The 25548-nt window shown below is 55.9% G+C and overlaps 1 protein-coding gene across 1 annotated transcript in view; it reads left to right on the plus strand.

Moving 5' to 3' along the window:
* Window positions 1–4839: 4839 nt before the first annotated feature.
* The window catches only part of FLT4 (fms related receptor tyrosine kinase 4), a 57417-nt gene continuing 36708 nt past the window's right edge, over window positions 4840–25548 (plus strand). Inside the window, exon 1 of the mRNA XM_066559955.1 lies at window positions 4840–4897. Within this exon, the coding sequence (XP_066416052.1) occupies window positions 4840–4897 (58 nt within the window). The remainder of the gene's footprint in view (window positions 4898–25548) is intronic.

Here is a 25548-nt window from a genome sequence, read left to right on the forward strand (position 1 = left end):
CTGGTGCCTGATGGGGCTGCTCGGGGCTTGTGTGCTGGGGAGATCTGCTGCTCTGGGGGGTGGCACAGCCTGAGGGCACCCAGAGCCCTGCTCCAGCCCTGGCTCTTCTGTGCCTGCAGCACAGGAGGCTCCAAAAGCCCCTGCTCCCATGTATTTCCTTCGAGTGCTCCATGCACATCTTGTAGTGGCTTTTCAGCATTTGCTGTTTGAGAACAAGGGAGAGAGACTCTGAGCCTAGCCCTGGTCTTGGGCTACAGCGTTTTAAGATCTGGCCATCTCTGGCCTGGCTGGGTCTTAAGGATTTGCCCATGTGGAAAATGCCAAGTCCCAATTCTTCCCAAATTCATCAGGAATGTGGCTCTTTTCCTGTCAGCCCCCTGTGGCCCTGCTGGCAGCTCTGCACCTGCAGGAGGGCAGGCAGGATCCCTGGAGGGGCAAGTCAGGGGGGTTTAGCTGCTGTGGTTTGTGACCAGGAGGTGCTGGCAGTGTCTCTGCCTCACGAGTCAGCAGAGGTGCTGGGAGGGGTCCAAGCCTGGCTGGTGGAAGTGGTGGGTGGGAGGGAGGATGGCAGTGCCTGGGGTGGGTGGAAATGTCATGTTTTTCTCACCCAAATCCATTCCAGGCTCAAAGCAGAGGCCAAAGCTCCCCAATACTGTGCAGTCCCAGTGCTGGCTGGAGCCAGACACCTCTGGCAGAGGGTCAGCTTTCTGTGGCATGGGAAGGGCCAGGTGTGAGGCTTTCCAGCCCCCACAGCTGGGCACAGGCACACTCCCCTCACTGGCCATCTGCCTGCCCAGCAGGGATGGCACAGGAGCCCTGTTCCCCCGTGGTGCCACAGGGGACGTGGCCTCTCCTGCTGGGGGTGCCTAGGGCCTGTGCCAGGGCAGGGGAGGAAGCCAGAGGTGAGGATGTCCTGTGCAGGGCTCAGGCAGATGTGTCCTGTGCAGGAGTGCTGAGCACAGCCCAGGGCTGCTCCCAGTGCCTGGGAAACCTCTGCTCTGTGCAGCCTTGCTCAGGGCTCGGGTGTGGAGGGGATGCTGGGGGTTTGTGCTCCCTCCTGGCCCCGGGTTGGCCTTTAGCCAGTGAATGCTGGGCCCATAGGCTGACCTCAGCCTCCTCTCCCAGCTCTCATCTCCTCCTCTCCCTGCCCCACAGCCTCAGCTGCAATAAGAGTGGAGAAGAAAGAGCTGTTGGCTTGGAAATGGTGCTCAGAGCAGGGCTGTGTTACCCCCTGCAAGGGAGCCCCTGGAAAGGAGAGGCTGGTCTGATCACAGCAGGGAAAGCTGAAACCCATCAGCTCCTCAGCCTGCCCCAAGCTGCAGCCAGGTCTGGCTGGGCAGCAGCAGGCAGTGTCCCCGAGGTGTGACAGGCACTGGCAGGGTGAGCACAGCCAGGCTTTGCTGTGTGCCAGCTCCCACTGCCCAGTGCTGCCGTGTGCCCTGTGCCACGTGGGGTCAATGTGATGGCACTGCCAGTGTGTGCCACTGCCCTGTGCCACATGGGCCAGCGTGATGGCACTGCCAGTGTGTGCCACTGCCCTGTGCAACATGGGCCAATGTGATGGCACTGCCAGTGTGTGCCACTGCCCTGTGCAACATGGGCCAATGTGATGGCACTGCCAGTGTGTGCCACTGCTCTGTGCCACATGGGCCAGCGTGATGGCACTGCCAGTGTGTGCCACTGCCCTGTGCCACATGGGCCAATGTGATGGCACTGCCAGTGTGTGCCACTGCTGCCACCTCCCACACCCTCCCTGTGCCTAAGGCCGAGCTGGAGAGCAGCCAAACCCACTTGTCCCAAATGCTCCTGAGGGAGCACGGTGGCTGTGGTGTGGCTGCTCCCAGGCAGAGACACGTTTTGGGCTATAATGTCCTTGCCTGGCCCTGCTGGTGGGGCTGGGCTGGGGAGGTAGAGCAGCTCCTACATCCAGGGAAGTGCTGCTCTGGGCTGCCATGCATGCAGTGTTAGCCCAGTGAGGAAATGTGGCCTAGATGCTGCCTGAAAAACACATTTCTCTGACAAACCAGAGCACCATGGAGTAGGAGGAGCCATAGGCATGAATGCAGTGACTACCTGAGCTTGGCCTGGGTTCAGGCAGGAGGGGATAGGGATGGGAGAGTGGACACAATGGGGTTAAAGCACCTCTCACCCCAGCATCCAGACTCTGCACCTGCCAGGACTGGCTCCCACCCATCTTCTCCCAGGTCCAGGCTGTGTTTTTCTTGTGGGTTACCTCATTGCTTTGTCCCTGGGTGTTCCCAGAGCCACCCCAGTGTCCCTTTCCCATAGTTATGCTAGGGCTGGGCAGTGTCCAGCAGCTCCTGCCTTGGCAGCCTTCTGTGATCTGTGTATGTCTTTATCCAGTGCTTTGGGGAAGCCTTTGCTTCCTCGGGTTCCCCCACGTGCTGGAATGGGGACAAGATTTTAAATTAAGATCCTTTTGTTTCCCAGGGCCGCAACAATGGAAAGGTCCCATCGGTCCCACAGTCGCCCTGCGTTTGTGATGGAAAATTCCCCGCCGCGGCGGGGCTGGCCCTGCCCGGTGTCCTGCCTTTCCTGCCGTTAGATGGCAGCATGGACGGGCTGGTCCGGCCGCCGCCGCCCGCTCCGTGCCACCTTCGGGCTGTGGAGGATGCCAAAATCCCGTGATTTTTGGGGTGCTAGAAGATGCCTCTCCCCTCAACCCCGGGTCAGACCCTCTGCTCCTCTGGCACTCAGCTTCTCCAGGCACCCTCTGGCTGTGCACTTCGGCCAGTGGTGCCATGTGATTCATTCCCCTGTCCACCCCCAGCTCCTCACTGCTCCCCTCTCAAGAGCGCTGACCCCGATGCTGTCCCCAGTGTGGGGCACTGCGAGGCTGCACCGTCTCTGATCACAACCCCTGACACTGGGGAGGGGTCTGATCCCGTAATTTCACTCCTTGGTGCTGGGCAGTGACACCCCTCTGTGACATTCCAGCTCTCCCTTATCATGGCAAGTTTTGCAAGTCTCTCCTCAAACTTGTAGGGCTTGGACACCCACCTGGAGTGAAGGGACATGGCCACTTTCTGCTCTGCTGATCACTAGGAGAGAGGTGATCCAAGATGAGTGTGCTGAAGAGTGATGGAGTTGACACTCTCTGGGTTTAAAACTCGCTGATCAGGATGGGGAGAGTCGGGTAAAATAAATTCTGTGACAGGGTTCCAGAAGAGGAACAGGGCGATTTCTTCTGCGAGTTTTGGCAACGTGAGCAATTGAGTACACCAGAAGTTTTCCTGCCTTTTTGAAGCCATGAGCACATGGCTTTCATTCAGGTTCTTTCTTCACTGCCTACAAGTGAGCCTAATGAATAATCCTCTGGGGCGCAGCGCGGGGCTGTGTTAATTTATCCGTCCAGCGCTCGTTGGGTGCACGGGCAGCCGGCCAGGGCTGAGCCGACTGTGCCCCCGCGCTCCCAGAGCTCTTCCACCGCCTTCGTCTGTGCCGCATTCGCAGCCAGTTCGCTCCGAGCCAGCGCCGCTGTCGCTGGCGGTGGCAGCGCTGTGGGGGCAGCGCCGCTGGCACCGCTGGGGCGGCACCGCTCGTCTGCCAGCGCCAGGGGCGTGGGGGGTTCGGTGTGTACCCCCAGAGCCACGGGCGGGTGCGGGGTTCGGTGTGTACCCCCAGAGAACGGTGCGGGTTCGGTGTGTACCCCCAGAGCCACGGGCGGGTGCGGGTTCGGTGTGTACCCCCAGAGAACGGTGCGGGTGCGGGGTTCGGTGTGTACCCCCAGAGCCACGGGCGGGTGCGGGGTTCGGTGTGTACCCCCAGAGAACGGTGCGGGTTCGGTGTGTACCTCCAGAGCCACGGGCGGGTGCGGGTTCGGTGTGTACCCCCAGAGCCACGAGCGGGTGCGGGGTTCGGTGTGTACCCCCAGAGAACGGAGCGGGTGCGGGTTCGGTGTGTACCCCCAGAGAACGGTGCGGGTGCCGCGGGTGCCGAGGGACAGCGTGGCTGCTCCACGCTGCTGCTGGCACTGCACACGCATGGACGGCGTGAGTGGGGGACCCTGCTGCACCCCCGCTGAACAAGGGTGCGAGTGTGAGCACACCCAAGTGCCTGCGTGTCTCTGGGTGCCCCAGGGAATGCCGGAGGAGGGAGGTTCAAGGGATCTGTGCGGGACTGTGTGCCTGGGTGTGTGCGTACAGGTGCGAGGTGTGGAGCTGAGGGGGTGCACAGGCATGAAGGGGTGTGTGCAGGCAGGTGCGAGATGCGTTCCATCGCATGAGGTGCGTGTGTGCTGCTGTTGAGAGCGTGTTTGTGTGCATTCCCTCTGCTCCGAGAGGCCGGGGTGTGCACCCAGGCACAGACAAGAAACAGGCGATGTGCGGGCATTCTCACACAAGTGCAGGGGTGCACACAGGTGTGAAAATACACGCAGGTGTGGGGGTGTCTATGTGCCCATTGGTCAGGGATGATGCAGAGCCACGCACACGGGTGGGGAACACACTTGCCCCCCTGATGCAGGGGATGCAGACCCACACATGCAGGTGGAGACACCCAGGTGCGAAGGGATGCGCATAGCCCCGCTGGTGCGGGGAGCGCGGATTGCCCGTCGGTGTCCGGAGCCGCAGGTGCGCTCCCCCCAGCCCCCTCTGCCTCCCCGCCCGCCCCTCCCCGTCCCGCCCCGCCCGCCCGGCGCCCCGAGGCTCAGCGGAGGGCGGCGGGCGGCCCAGGCGGGCGGAGGAAAAGGAAGCGGCCCCGGTGCTCCCCGCCCGCCGCCGCCGCGCGTCGCCGCAGCTGGGGCGCGGCGGGAGCAGAGCTCGGGCGCGGGGCGCTCGCACCGCTCCGCATCGCACGGACCTGCCGGCAGCCCCGGAGATGAGGAGAGTTTGCACGCTGCCCCTCTGGCTCTGGCTCGGCATTGTCTCGGAGGCAGGTGAGCTGCCGGGGCTGCGGGCTGCCCTGCCCGCTCTGATGCCCGCTACGCACCTGCGGGCGCGCTGGGCACGGGGCTGCTCCGGCGGGACGGGACGGGACTCGGCGCCTCCGCCCGCGTGTCCCCCAGACCCCGCAGGGACCCGCTCTGCCCGCCGCGGCGTCCCTCGCCCAGGACGGGGATGTGCCGTGCCTGGCGCTGCCCGTCCCGGGCTCCCCCATCCCCGGCGGGGACCGGCGCTCCCGGTCCCGGCGACCCCAATCCCCGACGGGGCCCGGCTCAGTCCGCCCCGGGGTGCCCCGTCTCCCACCGGCGCTGCCCGCCCCATCCCCAGCCGGGACGCGCCGCGGTGCCCGCGCGGGTGTCCCCGACGGCGGTGACAGCGTACCCGCAGCGACAGGACGGGACGGGGGGACCCTGCCGCGGTCCCTGGGGCGCGCGGCCGCGGGGAGCCCACGACGGGCTCGTGCCGCGGAGGTGTCGCTGCGAGCGGGGGAAACCCCACGGGACCCTCGCGGGAGGGATGCCGCTGCGCGGGGACGCGCCCGCCTGGAGGGCAGGCTGGAGGCCAGTCCCGGCTCTGTTTATTTATTGTTTCACGCACAGAGTCATTAATTTGTGTGTGCCGGGGAGGAAGGCGCGAGGAGGCGGGGGTCCGTGCAAGGCTGTCCAGCCTGCCTGTCCCTGCTCTGGTCCGCCTTGGAAGTTACCCGAGGCAGATCCCAGTGAAATGCTTTCTCTTCCCGTTGCACTTCTGTGGCAAAAGGCTGTTGGGCAGGGGGTGTAGAACCACGGCAGAGATGGGGCTGCAATGCCCTTCTAGCAAGCAGAGCCCGTGAGATAGGGCAGAGCTGGGTGGGCACTGCCAGGGCAGTGGGGACAGGACACCCCACCAGATACCCCCAGAGGAGCTCTTTCTTGCACAAGTAAAGCATTTATAACCCAGATCAGAGCAAGACTGTAAGAAAGTTATTAATGGTGGAAGCTTGCAATGTGGGGATGAATTTTGGGAGCATAAGTAGAATTTTCTGTAGCATCAGCTCAGTGACTCGCTATCACCAGTGGCATTTGCTGCTCTCGTTGAAGTGAGCTCACAGGAGAGCTGCAGGTGTGGCATGAATAGCATCACCAGCACTGTCACTGTCAACCTGCTCTGCCCAAAATGCTGCTGACGGCTCTGGTGTCATGGGGCCAAAGGACACAACGGGTGGCCGGAGCTCAGGGGATGCTCACGGAGGCTGGGCAGAAAGGAACCTGCTGCTGGTGGCATTGCAGTAGGAGCAGCTGCTCAAAGCTCTCTTGTTAGCAATTTGTAAAGCATAGTGTAGCTGCTCCTGGGTTCTTTCATCTCCTGGAGGTGCAGGAGCAGCACCTGGGAGGCTCTGGCCAGCACAGCTGTGTGGCCTTGTCGGCACAGGGCTGAGCAGAGCTTTGAAGCTCTCAGTGCTGCCTGATTAGTGCAGTGATGAAGGGCGATGTGGAACTCAACTGGGGGATGGTACAATGGGGATTTGCTTCCCCTCCTTCCATCCTATCAATGAGGACAATTTGTCAGTGTGTAAAGGACCCACAAATTTCTCATTAACCATAATCCCAATGGGCTGCAAATATTTGCTACCCTTGGAAGCAGGGATGTGTGTGTGAGACTGTTCCACCTGTGACGGTTGAAATAATCATCTCAGGATCATGAAAGGTCTGTTCTGGCACCACTGTTCTGGTTCCTGTTTAAATGGGCCAGCATTAGAGACTGCTGTGTGTAAGAGCACAAAGCTCTTACACATTCTAGCTCCATGGTGCTCCCAGGATGGAGTGGAGCTGGGGAGCTGCCCTGTGCAGGCAGTGAGATGAGGGGAACAGGCAGAGGTTCAGCCCCAGAATTCTAGATCATCTTGGCCTCTCAGGGTAACCCTTTGTGAATGGTGAGGAGACCATGTGCTCCCTGAGTCACCATCATCTGGACACAGAGCAGTGCTGAGCCCCCCACAGCCAAACAGTCCCACTGGGGACACTGGCTGGTGCTTCCAAGGGCATATGGCCGTGGTGTGAGGGAAGGGCCCGTGCTTGTGTAGGACCTGAGCCGATTGCCTTGGCTGCTGCTGCCTGCTCCCCTCGCGGATCACACAGAGTCCCGGCTGGGTGCTCGGACAGCCCCCGCTGGCCGTGCCAGCAGCAACAGTTGCCTGTGCAGCTGGGATTTGAAGCAGTTGCTTTATTGCAAGTAATAAACATGGGCCATTTCAGCAACACCCTTTCATTCAACAGCCCTGACTGCACAGCAACCCCACCAGGCTCAGCCACAGCGATGAGCCAGGGCCTCCAAGGGGAGTGAGTGTGTGCAGGGATGCAACCTGTGGTCCCTGGGGGCTGCCAGGGAGGGGACAGCCACAGCTCCTGTGCCCTGCTGTCTGCTTAAGGATGATTTCACACGAGTGAGCTGCAACTGCTGCCCTGGGATTTGGCTTGGGCACGTGAGGCCGCGGCTCAGTGCCTGCACAAACACCCGCCAGGGCGTCACTGAGCTCACACTGACGTCTGGTCAGAGTCAGGGACACTCCTCCAGCAGCACAATGTCCCCAGCCAGTGCAGGCAGGGTGGCCGGGGTTTCCTCCAGTGTATCCCATTCCACTCTGCTGCCATGGGCTGCTCCATGCAGGATCGCTGTCCCCAGGGTTTCTCTTGGCCCTGCGTTGCTGCGGTGTTTTCCGGGGCAGGCGTGGGAAGGGCAGGTGCTCCCAGCCAGCCAGGAGGGAACAGGCTGTTCCCAGCATCCCGAGGCAGTTCCTGGAGAAAGAAGGGGAGAGCGGGATCCCACGGGAACGGCAGCAGGAGGGAGGGGACCGCGGCCAGGGAGCAGTTTCTCCAAAACCGTAGGGGACATCCACCATGCTCAGGAGGTTGCCTTGCAGAGCAGGAGGGGGCTCTTGGTGGGTCCCCAGGTCTGTCCATCTCTCAGCAGCTTTGGGGAGCAGGGTGAGCCCTGGGGATAGCATCTATCTCCCCCACCTTTTTCTCAGCCACTCCAGCTGGCACAGCAGAGGTGACTTTGCCATTCAACCTGCTGGACTGAAACAGCCCCAAAAGGATGGGTGCAAGGCAGGGGACTCCTCACTCCCAGTTTGGGGGGGCTATGCATTTAAACCAGGTGAGGGGGGAAAGCTGCAACACGCTGGGTGTGATGGGGAGGTCCTGCAGGTGCAGGGAGAAGCAGAAAACCCTGTGATGGCCAGAGCCCACAGGCTCCACTGCCCAGGGAAGGTGGGGAGCCAGAAGTGCTGGTGGTTTCCGTGTGAGGAATGACTAAATCTGCAGGGCTCTTCCACTGGGATAGACAGGCTGAGGCATAGTGCCTGAGGGCTGCAAAATCACAGCTCGCCTGGAGAAGGCAGCTCCTGGTGGATTCCTGTGTTGGGAGCATGGTGGGAGGCTGGTGGCTCCACTCTGCCGAGCAGCAGTGGAGCTCACCTTCACAGGGCCTTGTGGGTGTGAGATGTTTGCCTGAGTCCATGGGCAGTTGTGCATGGAAAAATATGGGTTTGCAATGGGTTTGCAAGGAGAAAATCCATGGTTCAAGCTGAAAGCCCCCCTTTCCCACTTTGGACTGTGAGCCAGAGGTGCCCAGTGCTATGTTTTGCCTTGACCTGGCCCAGCTTCTCCTGCAGCTCCTGCAAATCTCCAGCTGGGTGAGAGGCAGCAGCCAGGTACATGTCCCACTCCTGCTGTGTGCTGTGGGGGGATCACGACCTCCTGGTGCATGCCACGGTTTTCCGGGGAGACCAGAGCTGAGCCTTGCCCTGGGCCAGAGCTTTTGTCCTTCATTAGGAAAAGAAATACTGCTGCAGCTGCACTGGCATCTAGTGACTGGTTAAATGAATTCCAGGGGTTTTATTGCCTCTGGCTATCCCAGACCTTTGTTTCTCGTTTCACGTTGTTAAAAGAGGGGGTTAGCCAGGTCCCAGGGGGGCTTTTTCTCTTTGGCCAGAATAGTTCTGATGTTTTCGGCACAGCATTATTGCCCATCTGCGGTGCCTCATTGTTAAGGCAGAATAGTGGAAGCGGAGGTGGCCTGTGGTCAAGTCGGCGAGGAGGCACAAGCCCCGAGCCCAGCGTGGCCGCTCCTTTTGTCCAGCAAATCGCTCCATCTCTAGGTGCAAGTTCAGCAGAAGGAGGGTGAAAAACCTGGCCCTGCAGCAGCCGGTGCTGAAACTCCCACTAAGTTTTATAAGCTGAGGATATTAAGTGGGGAGTCTTGGAGTCTCTCCTGGAGTCGTTTCCCTGCTGAGGTAGCAGAAACAGGTCTCAGCCAGTGACTTGTATTTCACCTTACAAGTTCTCCCACGAGTGAATTGTTTTTCTTGCTGTGTTTCTGCCCCCTCCTTCCAGGGCGAGGATTCCTCACGCAGCCTCTGCGGCCAAACCTGGAGGTGCCGTGGGATGGACGTCATGTGCTAATGAGGGAGGATCGGTTTAGGGGGTCAGGAAAGGCTCTTTCTGGGCAAACAGGGAGGACATAGTGATGGGGGAAGGCAAACTTAAGTGCTATGGTCTCCTGTACCTGAGCCCATAATAACAAGGCAGATGCTGCTACCCTGCTCGGGTTCTATGCAGTGAAAGACAGCAAAGACCTCAGGGCTGTTCAGAGGAAAGACCAGGAGTAAGGGACAAGTGGATTTCAGACTGTCCTGGTCCCTGTTACTGATGGGCACAGCCCTGGAGTGAGCAGAGAGAAAAATGAGATAAAATTTTACCTGTCTGCTGGCTACGACTCCTGGCAGGGCCTGGAAAACCCCAGTTCTGTTTCAGAGGAATTGGTGAAAGAATAAGCTTGACTCTTCTCCTGCTGTAGGTGCACGCAAAGAGGGAAGCGATGGAGCAGCTCACTGATGTTTTTGGGACCCGTTGTCTCTGTGTGAGGTGTAGCTGCCCACCCATGTGCAGGTGTGGAGGGGTTAAGCCTTCTCCTGGCTGTGGCTTCAGTTGGCTGGGAAAATGCCAGCCAGTGCACTGAGTGTGCCCGCCGTGGTCTGCAGTGCCAGCAACAGTGACACAGCGTCCAGGCTCTGTCCCACCACAGCCACACCGCCCTGCCTGGTGAGACCACCTGCTCAGCAGGCTCTGGGGGCCAAGGTATCCCCCAGGGAAGGGTTAAGCAAAGAGGAGCAGTGCCAATGCCAGGCTGGGTGTCCAGGTTCTCCCTTGGCGGAGGTCAGTGGTGGTTCATGGGAAAGGAAAAATTGGCAGCTGGGCCGGATGTCCCTGCATTTCCCCTCTTCCTGCAGCCGCCTGAACGATGTTCCTTATTTAGCTTTCCTGACGGACAGGAGGAATCTGATGGCGGAAACTGTCACTGCCTGATAACAGTTCAGGGACCCCTTTATGATGGGCGGCACGGCAGGGAACAGGGCAGCACTGCCCTGGCTGGGAGGGGACAGCCAGGGCTGCCCTTTGCTCCGGGTTCTTGGGGACGGCCAGGCAGGGCGGGAAGGGCACTCACAGCCTTTCCCTTTATGCTGCTCTGTGTACAAACCTTCTCAGGGCTACTAAAAAGACTCTCAAGACCAAGAAGTGATGGTGTGTGTCTCTATATCTGTAATATTGGCTATTTTTCCTTCTTTTTGGTGAGGCATCTGAGCTGGTGGAAAGGGCCATGGATGGGCAGAGAGGAGGCATGGAGCAAAGCCACCCTGCCAAGGTCTGAGGTCAGGTACTTTGTACTCACTGGCAATGAGGATGTGAAGGGCAGACAGGGCTGGGATGCTCCAGCAGGAGCTGGGAGTGATTACCAGTGCCACAAGCTGAGCACACACATCAGTACTGGGAGCAGACCCCATAAGGAGTGTGCTGCAGAAGCAGATGAACACAGCAAAGGAGATGTTCCTCCATGTTTTGTCCCCAGCTTTTTCTCCATGAAAGATGGCATCTTCTTAGTGTCTGAGCCATTCTCTCATATGTGCCCATGGTGACCAGCCTCAAAACCACAAAAGTCCTGAAACACATCTTGTGTGTCAATGTGTCCATTGATTTTTGCCTTGCATCTGTGGGGCCACCAGGCTGCTGCCATACCAGTAACAGCATTGTTTCCATGGCAATTAATGTACTTTAAAAGGGCAGAATGTACAGCAAGACTATTTACTCAAAAGCAAGCCCTAAGCACAGCAGCCCTTCCCACTGGCCAGGGCATTGTGCTTTCAGTCTGTGGAATGCCCAGGTTGGCATTGCTGTGTTTTGCATTGGGATGCAGGACATGGTGAGCTGGTTCAGCCAAGGCTGGATGGCACAGGGCTCCCACAGACCTGTCCAAAGGCTGTGCCACAGCCTTGCACCTTGAGACCACCATTCCTCTGCTGCTCAGAGTTCTGTGTTCCCAGCCTCGGGTGGTTAGAGCTGCACACTCCAAAGTGAGCCTCTGTTTCAGTCTTAGCTGGGGAATGCTAAAAATCTCACTGCAAGATGCAAAACCTCAGCAGGAACTCACAGGGGTTGTGTCGGTTCTCTCTGAGCCATCTGCTGTCTGACCAGGTCACCCACATGGGCATCCATGAGTTCAAGACTGAGGTTTGGATCATCGAGCCATGGTGGTACCTCAGCACCAAATGCTTCTCACTTCAGCTGAGTTCAAATCCCTTTTGTAGTTGCTTTTTGCCACTAAGCAGCACAGGCAGGGAGAGTGGTGCAAAGGGAATTGCTGTATCTGACCATGTGTGCTCCTGTGCTACTCTGTCAGTGTCACAGATGTGTGCAAGGCTGGTGGATGTGGCAAGGAAGCAGGAGCTCCTGCTCCAAACACCAGTGCACGTTTCAGATGGTCATGCTGAGGATGAGATACCCTTGGGGAATGACAGGGATTTGCATCCTCATGGCTGTTTCCAGGCAGAAAAAGCAGCAAAACTCATTTTGCAAGTTATTTGTTTAAAGTTATATGTTTCTTATGGTGTCACTTTCTAGCATGTGTCATTGCAGTGAGATGAGTTAACTTCCTGCTGCACTTTCCTGGGCAGGAGTCATCTCACTCATTCCCTCACATAAAAGTTTGGTGCAGAGCCCAAGGCATTTGCTCTATGCTCAGCAGGGGGAAGAAAGGCTTTTTTGGAGATGCTCCAGCCTGTCCTCAAGGGGGTATTGAAGGAATTGGGGAGGTGATGGCAGAGCCAGCTCCTACCCTGCACCGTGTCTGCCTGCATCCATGGTCTCAAGACTGGCTCTGTGCCTCAGCCAGGTTGTATTTAACCCCACAATTTCTCCCTCTTCCTCACTGGCCAACCCAACTCCCTCCACCTCAGCAGCTCACAGCTGCATGAGGGGACTGGCATGGTCTGGCTGAGGGTAAAATGAAAGAACAACATCAAAACAACTGACAGCCCCAGCCTCTGGAGACAAGGCCAGGAGGAGACTGGGAGGCAGTGGGATCATGTGGAGGGAGCAGTAGACAAAGGAAGGAAGTTTTTATTACTGGGCCAAATCCTGAACTCCTTCAGTTGTATTTAGGCCAATATCTCAGTGACTTCAGTGGAGTTTGGTCTGAGTAAAGAGAGAAGGAAGAGCTTTAGAATCTGGCCCCTGAGTTATTGTGTCACATGGGAAGTTTATAAAGAATTTGCAAGCTCACGGTGGCTTTGCTGAGCAGCCAGTGGTAGGCAGTGAGCAGTGCCCCTGGCAGCTTCCCCTGGTCACTGTCCCTATCTTCTCTGGGTCCTTCCCCATCCTGCAGCAGGTTCTCCATGCCAGCTGCTGGCAGGGCAAGTCAAGGCTTGGCAAACCTTGCAGGGCACAGTGAGGTGCCCCGAGCTAGGCAGTGGCTCCACAGCTTTATGAAGGTCTGTCTGCACCTTCACAAGACTCACGAGTCCCATGGAGGGTTTTGGAGTTATCATCCTTCTGAGTTACAGAGGCACTTGAGCTCTCCATGTAGCAGGGAAATCTGTAAAAGGTTTACTGGTTTTATTTATTCCACAAAAAAGCACAGGGCCATGTAGCAGAACCTGGAAATTCCTCCACAAATTCCTCAAATTGTTTGGGGGCACCATGTATGTGTCTGCACAGACACCTGTGTGTGCTGACAGTGAGGTTTGGCTCCAGGCTCAGTTCCCCATCTGTACTTGTTTTCCCCATTTCTGAAGTACTCATGTCCACTGAGATGGATGTTAGATGTAGTGACCTAAAAAAATAAATACTGACATAAGTGTGGGTCAAGCCAGTAGTTTCCATGAATGACAGTAAATCTTGACATTTACTGAGGCAGGAAAGCTGGGCACAAACAGTGGATTATACTCAGATTTGGAAACTGCCAGCTCAGAGTGATGGCAGCAAGCGAAATGGCACCCAGCAGAGGTGATGGCATCCAGCGCCCACAGAAATCCATCACTCACACCCTGCCTGGTCCCAGCCCCAGCAGAGTCCCCAGGAGGGGCATAACTGGGTCTGGAGTGGCCATCAATCCCCTCCCACACTGCAGCCCTGGCCCTCCCTCGGGAAGCAAAGGGCAGAGGTTTAACAGCATGTCTGAGAGTGTGGCTGCCAGCTGCACAGTGGGATGCTCCCACAGGAGGGGCACACATCCACACCAAGGAGATCACTCGCCCCTGGGCAAGCAGTGCATGGTCCTTGTGCTGGGATGCAGCACAAGGGAAGAAACTGCCTCCAAAAGAAGTTACCTGGCCATGCCTTGTGAAGCAATTTAGTTAAGAGTGTGCATCTGGGCCTGGTGCCTCCTCACGGGGTTTGTTGGCTGTTGCCAAACTGTCAGACTTGGCAGATGCTGGGCTGTAAGTGCTGGCTCTGGCAGTACTGCTGATGCTGGGACGGGATCAGGGCATATCCTGGTCTTTCATCTCCTCTCTGTGCCATGACATCCCAGAGCGCAAGGGAAGGGCAGCTGCAGCACATCCTGCAGTGCCCTGTTCTGGGCAGGCAGGCTCAGACCCAGGATGTGTCCCCTTGGGTGACAGTGTTGAAGCTGGATTCTCCTGACCATGTTTGCTTACTCCTGTGCTACAAGGACTGACAGGGGCACCACTGTTAGTGCTGCACTGGGTGTAGCATGGTGTCCACAGTTTAAACATGGGGATGGAGTTTGATGTTCCTCAAAGCCCCTGTATTGTAGGGAAGCCGGAACCTATCCAATGACATCAGTCACACCAGGATTGTGTCCAGCCCAAGATGAAATCCCTGCTGACAAGGTGCCTGTGCTGCCCAATCATGCCCTCCACAATGTACAGCATTTCACAATATTTATGGCTGTTCCTCACCCTTGGCTGCTTAGACAAATAAAGCTTGATGCAGCCTGAGGCTGTTAATCCCTGGCTCTCCAGCCTCCCAGCAATAACAAGGAGTGGGTGGCATTTGAAAGAATGCACTGGGGGAGAGGGGGAGTGCTGGGATCTATTTTTTATACGGAGGGGGAAATCCAAGCCTGCCTTCATTGAAGATAAGCGACGTGGCTGGGCTGAGCTCTGGCTCAGAGGTTTTAGTGGTGATAGAAGGCAGGAGACTTCGCACAATGTTGGCCCCACCATAACCTTTGCCAAAAGAAAAACACTTCTTAATACAATAGTGATTAAAAAAAAAAAAAAGAAAAATAAACAGGACCCCACATGAACTTAGGAAACCTGTTCTGGTGTAAAGAGAGATGTGTATGATGAAATAAACCTGAGTGGCACTTGGAAGGACTCTGGCCTCCAGATACACATTTCTGGGAGTGGGGAAGGGCCAGTGTCTGCCCTGGCCCCTTTGGTCCAGTATGGTGCCAAAACATCCCTACTCCCAAACACCTTCTCCTGCGTTTGTGTACCAAGCCAATGTGTTTTTCCTTCATCCACACCTTGAATTCCCAGGGGGCTGGAGAGGCCATCACCAGCCTCACCCCACGGCTCTGAGCATCAAGTACCTCATGGTGACCAAAGAGGGAGAGCCGAGGAAGTGGCGTGTTGTTTCCTTAGCACCATTTCCCTGTTGGTGCTGGTGCTCCTTGGCTGGAAGTCATTAGCATGTGTAAACGCTTCCTCCCCAGCGCGTCCGCTTGCGTGCTCTTCCCACTGCACTGCGTGGCAAGGGAAGCACCTTGGAGCAGGAAAACAACAGTCAGCCTCTGCCACTAACAGAGAGTAACTGCATGTTTATGCAACTTGGTCACCCTGGGTGTAAGCTATTTTTAAAAAGCAGAAGAAGGAGGTTTAGCTCATTGGCCTTCAAAGAGCGCCAGAGTCCTCTAGTGCCATTTAGGCTGGGCCTTTCATTGCAGGAATTGTGCTGTGATATACAAAGTGTGACATTTCCAACTCAGCCTTTCTTGGAAGGGAATTAAGTTCGTTTCATAGCTGCACAAGGGGTGTTATGTGGAGGTGGAGAGAGAAATCTGTGCAGATGTTAAACAGCCAGCTAATCTCAAGTGACGCGAATGCCCCAATACACTTTGGCTCTCGGAGATGATGATTATCATCTCCTGCTGCAGCGGGTCCTGGCTTGTGGTCACAGCTCTGTGCCAAGAGAAACTGAGAGCGTGTGCATCTGTGACTTGCCATCAACGCCCTGGACAGCCCCACAGGGCCAGGCTTTCTTCCACTGCCCTGAGTGTCTGCATCTTCAAGTCTCTTTGCCCAGCAAGGAGCAGATGGGATCACTGACCCAGGGCTGAGGTACAGCCCAGCAAAGTCCTGTGTGGGGGGAGAGCTTTGCTGTGCTCTTTAGAGCCCATCCCTCCTGGGGATTTTGCAGAGAACAGAGTAAGATTTCATTAACCACATCAGGGAAAGCTCTGGGTTTGGGCAGCTCTGACTGCTTTTAGGAATGGCAGAGAGCCAAGTTGAGCTGTGCAGTGGAGGGTTGAAATTTCTTATCTCCAACGTGCTGTAGGTGCATTTACCCCAGGGATCCCACCTCCCGTCCTGCTCGCACCGAGGGCTCTTAGATCTGCAGCGAGCGCTCAGAACTCCTCCATCAGCGCTCACTGCTTGTGTCTGACCTCGTACCTGAGCCTTCCTTCCTCTGCCGCTACCTCTGATGACTAATTCTGCTTTGAAGAGTGTGTGCTGTGATCTTCCTGGCCCTCCTTGTGCCCACCCCACCCAGGGTCGTGCCGATGCTCATGTGTGCATGTGCAGGTGTGCACGGAGAGGCTGCGCAGGGAGGAGGGCTCGTGCTCCCCAGGCAGCAGCTTTCTCTATGCTCCTGATCACTCTTCCCTTTGCTTTATTATTATTATTTTTAGATTATACTCAGCGCTTGAAGCCCCCTCTTTGATAATCAGGAAGTTTAAATTCCTCCTGCATTTTGCCTGTGCTTCCTACTTTCTACGCCCATCCTCATCTAACAGAGCTTTTTCACGTTGCATTGACTCTGGGCTAAATTAATTTTCTTTGTTCCTTGTGTACTTTTAATTAGAAGGAATAAGGATTCTTCCTTTCTTGCGCCAGTAAACATTTTTTCAAGCCAGAGCAGCCCAGTTTCTGCTGCCCTACCCTCAATGGCTCAGGCAGGGATGGAGATACATGGAAGCTGTATGACAGCCTTCCAGGGAGCCTAGAGCAGATGGGGAGTTGAATGCAGGTTTTCCAAGGCCAAGATAATCTAATTGCAAAACTATTTTTTCCCCACTTACCCTGTTTATCAATCAGCTTCTCTTGCACCTCACAGCTGCAGATCAGCTTGAGGGTGGGTTGTGCTGCAGAGGACAGGCACTGCCAGCTCCAGGGTAGCTATTTGGTTTGAGGGCTCTGAGTTGATTTCAGTTCACAGCTAAGTAGCAAACATCTGGATGCAGACTCCAGGGACATGAAGATGGAGGAGCAGGTCTTTTCCACTTGGTACATTTTCTCCTAGCACAGCTGCAGGGCTTGCAGACCCCTGAAAAAGCCCAGCACAGTCAGTCTGGCACAGCAGGCTGGGCAGAAGGCAGGCAGGGCACCCCAGGCTTTGCTCACATGGGGGAAACCTGCCCTGGGTGGCACACAGGGTTTTTTCAGTGTCCTGCTCAGTCTGTCCATAAGCCAAAGTCTTGGGAAGAGTTAAACTTCAAAGGCCAGCAATTAAGCCCACACACATCAAGGAAAAAGCAAACCTGTGACTTGTTTTTTTCTTTCCAAATGCTACTGCCCTTTTCTCTCCGTGCTCAGTGCCGACCCTCGGGCTCTGTCTGACTTCCCAGTCAGCTGCCTCTGCCTCCCCATCTCCTAGTGAGAGTTGGATGCTGAGGCCTCACATGGCTTGAACTCCATCTTCCCCCAACAGTTTGCTTCAGCAGGAGTTTGCTTCAGCAGGAGTTCACCTAAGCTTCTGGAAATGGCTCATGATGGAGCTGTAGTTGATGATGTTGAATCTAAAGGTCTCTCTTCTCTGCTTCTCAGGCTTTTCCCTTCCTCTGTGTTTATGCAGCAATGTCCAGGTGCTGTGGGTAGAAGCCTCTGCCCAGGAGCAGAAACTGGTCTTGGCTTTGCCTGGACTGCCAGCAGCCCCAGCATGGGCAGCTGGAGCTCTGGGAAAGGGGATGTTGCCCTGACATGGACAGGAAGATCCTGGATGTACCCATTCTATTGTGGCAGTGGGTTGTTTAGAGACTCCTGGACCTGGACATGTGACCTGGATCATGGTATGTAAGAGCTGGTAGTGACTTGTCTTCTGGGAGCTTATCTCTCTTTGGGAATGTCTCTGTGGATATCCCACAGTGGAACAATCTACAATTTAGCTGAGTTGCATGAAGAGGTACTTGGTCATCTGCCTCGTAACCCTACAGGTACAGTGTAAGAAGCAGTGGATTGTCATTTCATCCCATCATTTCCCTTTAGTCACTGATGGGCTGCCATTCCTTCTCAATGGCCAAAGATGTGTCCTTAGGGTTCCATGGGTTTGTACCCAGCTGCCAGAGGTATCTCAGCCCAGAAAAGCCCCTGGGGTTGCACCTGAATAGTCACAGGGTAGAATTAACCTCTGAATCCTGCAATGGTCAGGCAACCCCTGAGCAATCCCAAAGAGATGAACTGGAGGGAGCAGCAGTAGAAGCCTTTCCCAAGACACTTGCCCAGAGACTCCAGACCCCCAGGCCCCCCAGGGGATGTCTTTAGCCCATCCTGGCCATGCTTTTGTGCTGGCAATACCTTATGCCAAGCAGTGGACTTGGACCAACACTCATTTCACACAAGCTATGGACCATCCTTTGCATCCCTTCAAGTCAGAGATGTAATGGACAGTGTTAATTGCTGATATCAGTCCCCTAAAGCCATCTGATCCCTCTGCTCCTTCTACACCACGTTAATCACACCCTGCTGGGGCAGAGAATGTGAGCAGGGCGAGATTTTGAAAGAAGTAAATTAAAACAGGAAGAGAAGCAACCTGACAGTCCTTAAGATGTGGGAGGATAATTTTAATTGAGTTTTGCAAGGGTTTAGCCGTGCAGTTAATAGGGGCCACTGGAAGAGGGCTGGTTATGTATGCAAAGCAGGACAGCTCACCCAGCGCTCCTGCAGAGCCACGGCGGTGGCAGAGTGGGAGCTGCCACAGGCTTTTGGGTAGGTCTGAGGATTTCTGCCCCTTAGGGAGTGAATCCTGTGGACAGAATAGGTCCCGTTCCTGTCTGAAGGCGCTGGGCTCCCCCTCCCCTCCCTGTGCATCCCGCTGAGCCGGAGCTGCCCTCTGAAATGGCAGGGAGAGGAAGCAATCCTTGGCTTGTTAGTTTCTACAAGGAAATAAAACACACAGATGGCTCGAGCATCCTCTATCTCAAAGGCAGGAAAAGGATTCTCCGGGCAGGAGCAGGCAGCCAACAAACGCGGAGCGATCCAGGGCATGGAGGACCAAACAAAGCAGCGTCTGGCCAGCCCTGGCCCGCAGCAGAAAGGGTGGGCCGGCGGCTACCGAGGGGAAACCAGCCCTCTGATGTGCCGGAGCATCCCTCGCTGCAGCGAGGGCAGCAAACAGGCGCTCCCCTGGGGCCCGGGGAGGCTGCTGACAGCAGAGATCCTGGAGGAGGTCTGCAGGGTGGCCCCGGCTGACCCGCTGCCCCCGGCCGGACATGTGGCTACCTGACACGGGCTAACTTTGGCTCAGGACGGAGCCTCTCGGGGAGGATGGAGCAGGGAGCGAGCGCGGGGGGGCGCGGGCAGGGAGAGGAAAGACGGCAGGAGACAGAAATGCAAACATGGCCTGACAGCCGTGGGGCAGGGGGAGGGGAGGAGGAAAAAGCAGGGTAAACCTGGCAGGATGGAGCAGGAAACCGGGCTGGAGCGAGCAGGGAGATGGTGAGATAGTGCTTCCTGCCCAGGGAGAGCGGCAGACAGATAAACGCTCCCAGACCGGCGCTCGCTGACCCCGCTTTGGGATGCTGTGGGATGACGTGTGGCAGGACCCTGGGGCACAGCAGAGTCCAAAACCAGGTGAGAGCATGGTCAGGCACTGGGTGTAGCCGTGCTCCGCTGCCCAGGGCAGCTGGCTCGGAAATACTCTGATATATATATATATATATATATAAATCCCTGCCTGGGGGCACCAAGGGACCAGGGATACACGGGTAACTGCTCCTCAGGACAGCCCATCTCTCCTGAAAGTGGTTTCTGCTTTTGAACTGCTCTGTTTCCCTTCCCTGATGGATGCCCAGCCTGGAAGATGAAATGTTGAAGGAGCCCAGAGATCATGTGCCTTTTTTTGCCTCATTACCCATCAGTGCAGGTGGTTACAAGATACCAGAAAAGAACCAATTAATTAAAGTTTATCACCCATGAGAGGCTAAAGAGACCTGTTGGGGTGCATGCACTGAGGCCAAGCAGATTTTCAGACAGAGGCTGAAATTTGGCCAGAGCCACAGGCCCTGGGTGTGCAGCTGTGCAGTGCCAGGGGCTGGGGAAGCAGGGAATGCCCACCCTCAGGGTAATGCTGCCCTGGCTGTGGCTTCTGCTGGTGTTGTGACCATGCTGCTGTCATGTAATGTGCTGTTTATGTCTCTGCCCGCCTCATCCCACTCCCCACTTGGCTGCCAGGCAGGGATGCTTTGGCTGGGGTCTCCCCTGGTTGCAGGGGCTGAGCTGGAGGAGAGCCCTGTTCCTTCAGTCCCCAAATGCTTTGTCTGTTTGGACACATGTCCTTCCTCTTCACCTGGCGTTGCTGCAGACACAGATGCTTAGGGTATCTCCCTAAGAAAAGCATTTCCACCAGCTCTTGTGGTCTCCTCTGGTGGCCCCTTCCTCAGCCCTCCTGTTGGTTCCTGCTCAGGGAGCTCCCACCTCCACACACCAACTTGCCCACAGGTGTTTTAGGGCAAAGATGATGTTTCACACTTCTGGTGGTGGACAGGAAGGATCAGACACCCAATAACGATGACCACCTCTGTGTTTGTATTGACTGAGTTTCTGTGGTTATTTTTCCTTTCTGTCCCCTGAGAAAGGACACATGTCCTAATTGAAGCAACTGATCTGGTGCTTTGGGAATGTCCCCACAAACTGGTGAGGATACAAATCCACCCCACTTTGATTTGGTGTTGTTGCAGGGCTTTGAGGTCCATGGACAAAAATTTGTAGACCAAAGGACCAATGCCTTGCCATTGGCACTGCCCACCGTGAGAAAGGAAAGGTGCTGCCCAAGGCCTGAGTGAGCCCCTGGTGTGTGGGTTCAGCTGTGTGGGACTGTGATGGTGCTGTGGGATCAGAGGCATTGGTCCTGCACTGAGAAGCACATCCCCCCTGTTTAACCCTTCTGAGGCAGCTCTGAACTGTGGGTCAACCCTGAGTTAGGGGACAGGGAACATCTTCCATGAACCCATAAAAGAAGGGGTCTGCTCTCTTTGTCCTTGTGCACGTGCATACTTCGGGGGTGATTTTCACTTTTCTATCATTATCTTTTTTCATTTGTTCATTTGCCTGTTTCCATCTCTGTTTTCCTTCCATCTTCACTGTGGGCCTGGGTGGCTGTCACCCTGCCCTGGCAGTCTTTGGGCACAGGCTGCTGAGCAGAATCTGCTCTATTTTGATGTCAGTTCCCACCCTTGTTTGGGGCTCATTTTGCCCACTGTGAGTTTGGAGAAAAGACACCTGGTGTTCCATCCCTGCATCGGCTGGAGCCTGACAATTATTTCTCAGCCTCGTGTGATATCTCACCTTTCTGCAAAACAAGCCTTCCTCCCTGCTGGAGAGCACTGGGAGGAGGAAGAGGAGGAGCTGACAGCCCTACTTCAAATTTCCCCTGCTGCTCTGCCAGCTGCCTGCTCCTTGTGTGACGTGACACTCACGCTTTGCCGCTCCAACCCACAGTTGGATGCTTGCCCCGTGCACGAGAACGAGTCGCTCTATGGGGGAACTTCAGCCCTGTAGGTGGGAATTGGCCTGGCTCTGCCTCCAGCACGTGGACTTCCCACATGTCTGTGGGCATGGGTCCTCCAGCACAAGGGCAGTGAGTTATATCAGCAAAGGGCAAGTGGGAATTGTAACTGGAGTGGGGGGAAAATGGCACCTGAGGTTCTGGAGTTAGTTCCCGTGGGGCACATGCAGGTTTGCCAGAAAATGCTGCTAATTCACACAAGTCCAGCTGGGAAAGCAGGAGAAGAAGTCTGCAGAAAGAGCAGAGCAAAGCTTCTCCTCCTTCTGTCCCAGTGCTAGCTACTGCTGCTCTTTTGAATAGTCCTTCTTGGCCAGAGAGGTACCAGAATTTTACTGTTGCCTGTTCAGGAGCAGAGCTTTGCTCCATAGTAACTGGCGCAAACAAAATTTTCCTTTTTAGAAAGTGTCTAAATCTTGAATTCCTGCATTGCTTTCTTGGACAGATGCTCATTGACTGGGAGTTTTTGTCCGAAAACAGCAAAGTAGAGGTGGGGCAATAGCAGGGTCAGGGGAGCTTTTTGGGGGAAAGGACACTCTTTTCCCTTCCAGCCTCTCTTTTGCCCCAGTACAGCACTGGGGTGGGCAGGCTGGGCTGGGCAGGGTGCAGGGAGACAGGCCTCACCTGGAGCAGCTTTGCTTTGTGCATGGCATCTTGCAGCTCTTGTCACAGGACCCCAGGGTGGGGTGGCAGGAGCATGAGCTGGGGCCATGTGATGGCTGTGAGCAGAGTGATGCAGCCCAGTGCCAGGGAAGGAAGTCAGAGAGAAGGACAGAGTGTGAACAAAATCCCTGTCCGGAAAGGCCCCGTTAATCAGTCAGCGGGGCCGACTCAGCAGAGAGGGAGGGAAGGGGAAGCAGAGAGGGGCTGAGGTGGTGTGTAGGGGCTTGGGGGAGGATCCGGTGCAGGGCTTCCTGTGAGTGGAAGCAGATGGAGAGCAGGAGCTGGGTTGTGCCATACTGCACCACACCATGCTGTACCCTGTCCCACACACAGCCTTTGCTCTGTTCCCAAAGCCATGGCTCACTGTGGCAGTGCTAGCTCTGGCACCGATGCTGCTCTGCGGGGTTTTAGCATCTGCAGCCACAGCAAGGCAAAAACAGACCCCATGTGGGACTTTCCCACATGCCCAAGGGTGGAGAGAAGAGGTCAGGCTGTGAGATGCCCTGGGATGGATAGCAGTTTCCAGGGTGAACGTGGCTTCCCCACGAGGCAGGGAGAGCCCTGGATACAGGATGCAACTGAGAGCAGCAGTGGTGTCAGGGTGCAGAAAGAGGTAGAGGGGCCTGAAAATGAAGCAGCCATCAGAGATAAGGAGAAGGCCCTCAGTGCAGCCTGGCCCCTTTCAGAGCCATGCACTGCAAGATCAAGGCAAAGAAAACTGCTGGGAAATGTGCTTCTCTGGAAATAGACAAGGTGTGACTGGCTGTGGGATCCTGCTTCCTCTCACCGCATCCCATCAATCCCCCTCTGTTTATTTTAATATCCTGCTGCCAACTTGCTTGAAAAAAGCTGCAACCATCTTGAAAAAACAAAGCCAGAGCTGCTGCATGCCTTTTTAATTACATTAATGCTCTCCCTGTGCAAGGGCACAATTGGGTGTGCGGGAGAAAGCGGGAACTGCTTGGAGGGCTGAGGAGATAAAGCATCACAGGGGTTGGAGGTGGGGAAGGAGGGACTCAGAGGAGAGGAGACACTCCATGCTCTGGAGACATCTCCCTCGCACCCTGGGATTTGCCAGAGACACAAACCATCTGTGTGTCGGTTAGCAGAGATTTTATGGCCAAACCCAGCACCAAGTTCAGTGCTGGGGAGAGTGAAGTGCAGGAGAGAGCCATGGCAGGGCACACTCTCCCTTGGGGAGGGAAAGGGCAAGGCCAGCAATGGGGTGGATCCATCTGGCAAGCACAGAGTGATAAGAGAATTTTTACAGGGAAAGCTGATGGCTTTGAAGATGATTTTGCAGTCTGGGAATGGGTCTGTGCATCCCTTTGTCTGTCCTGAATGCCATGGGTGGCTCTGGACATCAGCATCCCAAGATACCAGGCATCAGTGTGAGTAGTGGGTCCCCAGTGTGAGGCAGTGCAGGGAGTCCCCAAAGTTCCCAGCAATGCAGGGCCAGTGAGGAGGCTGGATGGCCAGGAGAGCTGGCCCAGCAGTGCTGCCAGCAGCAGGAGTGTCCCCAGCCCTGCGCCACGGTGCTTTCGGAGTGAGCAGTGGTTCCTTTTCCTGTTGTACTCACGGAGGGCCATGGACAGGATGCATCTGCAGGAATCCCACAGCCCCAACCTGCACAGATCGTACTTTTCCTTTCTTCCCCTCCACCCCCTGGTGTTGTTTGCTAACAGGTCACTAGGCAGCACGTGAAGGGAGGCAGGGGGTTATTTCTGCCACCATCCTGCTCCCCCCAGCCCCAGTGGTGAGGCACAGCATTGGCCAAGAGACTTCTGCCACCTTGGCACTTATTTAGTGGTTCAAGCAGAGGGACCATGCCAGTTTTAAGATCTAATTCAGTGCCTGCTGCAGCCAGCCCCGAGCTGGCCATGCCGGAGTTTTGGGGATTATCTTTCTGCTTGCTGCCCCAGAGCACAGACAGGATGAGAGGTTTTGCTATCCCCAGCCAGCCCTGTGCAAGCCAATATCTTCTGTGTTTTGGGCTGAGCACTGTGGGGGGGACAGGCACCCCCAGCTGCTCCCTGGGACGATGGGCAGGGGAGCTGTGGCCATCTGGAGAGCAGTGTTTGCGCTGGGATAAGTGTGTCCGGCATTAATAGGAAACGCAGCTTAGCAGACAGATTCCTTCCCCCGCCTCCTTTTTTTAATAAACCTTGTTACATTTTGAAGGGATTTTATAAAAAATGTGGTCATTTATTTTCACAGCCCCAGGGCACATTTTTTCTGTGTGACATCTGACATCCCCTCCTCAGGGGAAGAGGAGGTTTGAGGCACATGGTGGGGTGTCCTCCATGGTGGCCGAGCACCATGCAGCCCAGGGACCACAGTGACCCGTGTGTTGAGTGACAAGTGATGGCTGTGCTGCTGTTGGTGTTGAGGGAGAGGTGTCTGTAGGACAGGCCGTGGCAGCGGGACATGCACACAGGAGGTGGGCCAGGACTGCCCCTGGGCTGACGCTCCTTCGTGTGGGCAAGCAGAGGGGAGGCAGGAGATGGCGGGGGGGGGAGATGGCTGTCACCCTGCTGTTGCCATGAGGGCAGCCATGGGGACACCACCTCCGGGGGGGAGATGGCTGTCACCCTGCTGTTGCCATGGGGGCAGCCATGGGGACACCACCTCCGAGCCGGCGCAGGCGGGAAGGAAGTGGAGAACAATTGGGGAGAAGGAGGCCGGCAGGCCGGGCCTGGCAGGGCTGGCGGTGCCGCTCCGCACGTCCCTCACAGCCCTGTCCCCCCAGAGCATCTCCTGGTGGCACCGTGGCTTCTCCCTCACTGCCCTGTCCCCCCAGAGCATCTCCTGGTGGCACCGTGGCTTCTCCCTCACTGCCCTGTCCCCCCAGAGCCTCTCCAGGTGGCACCGTGGCTTCTCCACCAGCCTGGATCCCCATGCCACCCCTGTGGCTGAGAAGCTGTTGGCCATTTGTTGTCTCTTGGGCCAGAGTTCCCCATAGAGAAACATTCCGAGAATCATTGGATGATTAAAGTTGGAAAAGACTTCTAAGATCATCAGGTCCAGCCATTAACCCAGCACCACTGTGTTCACCACTCAGTCATGTCCCCAAGTGCCACATCTGCATGTTTTTTGAACACTTCCAGGGATGGTGGCTCTACCGCTACCCTGGGAAGCCTCTTCCAATGCCTGACTGCCTTTTCAGTGTAAAATTTTTTCCTAATATCCAATATTAACTCCCCCTGGTGCAACCTAAGACAATTTCCTCTCGTCCTGAGGCTCTCTACCTGTAGTCCTCAGGTCACAGGAAAAGTGATACAGCTGCTTGTGAAACACGTGGAGATACCACATCCCCGAGACCTCTCAAACCCTGCCAGATCTCTCTGATACCTGGGTTTGAATGTTACAAGGCAAGGAAACAGACATACACAGAACACAGTTGCAAAAAAACTCATGTTTTTGTAGAAAGTCAAGCGAGCAGCATATTTTTGCATTCTTTTCTTCCTTAGCATTTAGCACCTACCTGAGTCACAGCATCACATTCCATAACATTTTTCTCTCTCTCTATTTCTGGTTAGTTTGCTTGGTTTTGCAGTCAACAAGACTTCTTTTGAATTATCTCACATCTCCAGAAGCTGGAGTTTTAAGATAAAGATCATGAAGTAATGACAGTTGGCAACACTGTGCTGATGAAAAACAACAGTAGTCTCTGAGGGTAACCGGTACTTCGAGATGTTTTG

The sequence above is a fragment of the Molothrus aeneus genome, chromosome 15 (genome assembly GCF_037042795.1).
Source record: "Molothrus aeneus isolate 106 chromosome 15, BPBGC_Maene_1.0, whole genome shotgun sequence".
Lineage (NCBI taxonomy): Eukaryota > Metazoa > Chordata > Aves > Passeriformes > Icteridae > Molothrus > Molothrus aeneus.